Consider the following 3,056-nt stretch of genomic DNA (forward strand, 5'->3'; position numbering starts at 1 on the left):
TTTCCTTTCCTTTCCTTTCCTTTCCTTTCCTTTCCTTTCCTTTCCTTTCCTTTCCTTTCCTTTCCTTTCCTTTCCTTTCCTTTCCTTTCCTTTTCCTTTCCTTTCCTTTCCTTTCCTTTTCCTTTCCCCTTTTACCTTTTCCCTTTTCCTCTCCTCTCCTCTGCTCTCTTTTCTTCTCTTTTTTTAAAAGCCTATATCCTCTGTCTTAGACTTGATACTAAGTATTGATTCCAGGGCAGAGAAGTGGTTAGGGCTAGATAGTTGGGATTAAGTGACTTGCCTAGGGTCACATAGCTAGGAAGTGTCTGAGAATGGATTTGAACCCCAGACTTCCCATTTCTAGGCCTGGCTCTCTATTCATTGATCTACCTAGCTGCCCTCTGAGCCATACTTTTAACCAGCAGGGTGCACTGGGAATAATTCATGCCTGAGGAGGATTCTCACTCCTCTTGAGACACCCACCCTCATGGAACAGGACTTTGTCCAGGAAATAAGAAGAAATAATGGGTTGATTTCCTATGTCATCCTGGGAATCTACTGATCCCTGGTGTATTTGGGCATTATGGTAGGTCACTGGGGGATTGGGGTATCTCTCCAGTCCGCAAAATATATAGATTAGTTCTTAGCATTATTATATTATCTACCAGTAAATATTTGGGAATTGCCCAGATGATAGCTTTGGTACACAAGGATGGATTGGGGGTGGGGGGTGGGTAATTTGACCAGGATGGCAGGAGGGAATCATATATAGATTCTTATGTCGATGAATGATAGGATGAGAGTCGTGTTTGGGGATGATTAGTCTGTGGTATGTGGAATAGATTAAAGAAGGGGAAGAGATGGAGGCCGGGAGTTAGTTTGTAGTAATCTAAGCCTATTACAGTTAGTGAGAGGTCTGCTATTAGTATGTTACATTACAAGAGTTCAAGCACAGAAAATAGTTTTAGAACGAGTTTAAGTTTCAAAATATTAATTTTGGTCTTTTGATACAGAAACCAGAGGGAAGACCTTCATTTGAAGAGCTGCTGCACTCAATAGATGAACTAGCAGAATGTGAAGAAACTTTTGGAAGATAAATGGTGCTATAAGTGCCAGTTCCCTAATGCCAGAGCACAAGGAAGAAATGATGCCTTGTGCAGAACTTTTAATTTATTTTGCACATGGATAAACAGCTCATTTGGTTTATTCCAGAAATACACTAGGCTTTTATTTGAGAAGCAGCCACAGCACCAAAAAGGCGGCTTACTCTCCAATTCTGATAACAGCCTTGCAGATAGTAACTACAAAGTAAAAAGAGACTACTGTTTAAAGACTCTGCACTTCTGGGAGGAAGCATTGTTGGGTCAGGCGGAAGAAGCCAGTGGCGGCAGTGGTAACAGTGGAGGTTCAGATTCAGACAGGAACAGACATGGTGCCATGAACTAGAGGAATGCCTTACAAGCTTCTTTCTTCAACGCTTTCTCAGACCTGGAACCCAGAGTCTCATTCTGAAAATAGTCCTGGAGAGAGGAAAGAACCTTGAGCTAAAGTCATATCAGTCACTGTCATTGGGGTCATTTTCAATGCTACTAAGCATTCTTCAGTACTTTGGCGATACTGCATGGCTGCAAGTGATGGATTAAGCCATTCTTCAGAAAATTAATATTACATGTCATCTGAATGCAGTGGAGAGGCACATGGTAGGCAGCAACATCGTGTTACCAAAGAGTTGCACTGGATGTTTTTAGAGAGATTTGTGACCAGAAAAGGAGGTGGACCTGTCACAGAGCAAGAATGAGGAGATGGTAACTTTTACACTCCTTTGGCTTCTCTCCAGTGCCAGGAGCTCCAGAAGAAGGCTACAGAATGTCGAGTGAGACCCTATGAGAAAATTCAGTGGGAAGAGATGGACTAGAATTGGACAGGATGAGAAGGCATGAATAGGTCACCATCTGCACTGTGGAAGGGAGTAGTCACACTGATAAGATCACAAGTCCATTAAGTATTACATGTTATCACAATCCAAATGATTTACATGCTGTATGTATTGTAAATATATACATATATAAAGTTATATATTTATAAGAAATGTGAGTTCTCTTTTGATTTAAAACCAAATGAATTTCTTTTTATAGTTTCAGTTATTCCACTTCTTTGCCCTTTCCCTAAGATGTACCATTTCTCCCCTTTCCCCTGTAAGCTCAAATGAAAGTAGCATTATCAATAACATCTAATGTTCCCTGGTTCCTCTTCTAGTACTAGTCACCATTAGTGATGCAAAGAAATATAAGACCTGTTCCCTGGCAGCTTAGTAGTGCAATAAATAGAGAACTAAGCTTGGAATCAGGAAGACTCCTCTTCATAAGTTCAAATCCAGTTTCAGACACTTATTGTGTGGCTCTGTCTCAGTTCTTCACCTGTAAAATGAGCTTGAGAAGGAAATGGCAACCCACTCCAGTATCTTTGCCAAGAAAACCCCAAATAGGATCATAAAGAGTCAGACAAACCTAAGATGACTTGAACAACAACCCTGTCCTGAAGGACCTTTCCTTTGTCTCTGCCAACCTTCTTGTTTTCATCCTACTTTTTTTTCTCCCTTTTACAGCTAAATTCTTATGGTCCTCTTCACTTGCTAATTCTACTTCTTTGCTCCACTCTTAAACCCCTTGCAATCCACTTTCTAATCTCACCCTTCCACTGAGGCTGCTTTCTCAAAGCTTGCCAATGATTTCTTCATTGCTAAATCTGATGACCTTTTCTCTTCTTGATGTTTCACAGCTTTGTTCATTCTCTATTAATCTGATACTAGTCTATCTCTCCTCTCCTCCAGGACACTATTTTCATTGATTTCCATGACATAGTTCTCTACAGTGGTTTCCTTCCTACTTGTCTGCTTTTGCCTTCTCATTCTCTTTTGCTTATTTCTCATTCATATCTTACTCCTGAAACATAGTTATAACTTGGGTTTTGTTCTGGAGCCTATTCTTTTCTCTACAGTCTCTCTCTTGCTTATCTCATGTGCTTCCTTGAGTTCAGTGACTTTATATACATTCTAGACAGTTGACTTTATATACATC

General features: G+C 40.3%; 1 protein-coding gene across 1 annotated transcript in view; it reads left to right on the forward strand.

Annotated features, from left to right (window-relative positions):
- The window catches only part of TEC (tec protein tyrosine kinase), a 93,022-nt gene extending 91,031 nt beyond the window's left edge, over nt 1–1,991 (forward strand). Inside the window, exon 18 of the mRNA XM_044682126.1 lies at nt 993–1,991. Within this exon, the coding sequence (XP_044538061.1) occupies nt 993–1,076 (84 nt within the window). The 3' untranslated portion in view covers nt 1,077–1,991. The remainder of the gene's footprint in view (nt 1–992) is intronic.
- Nucleotides 1,992–3,056: the final 1,065 nt, after the last annotated feature.

This window comes from Gracilinanus agilis, chromosome 6 (assembly GCF_016433145.1).
Source record: "Gracilinanus agilis isolate LMUSP501 chromosome 6, AgileGrace, whole genome shotgun sequence".
In the NCBI taxonomy this organism is placed as follows: Eukaryota; Metazoa; Chordata; class Mammalia; order Didelphimorphia; family Didelphidae; genus Gracilinanus; species Gracilinanus agilis.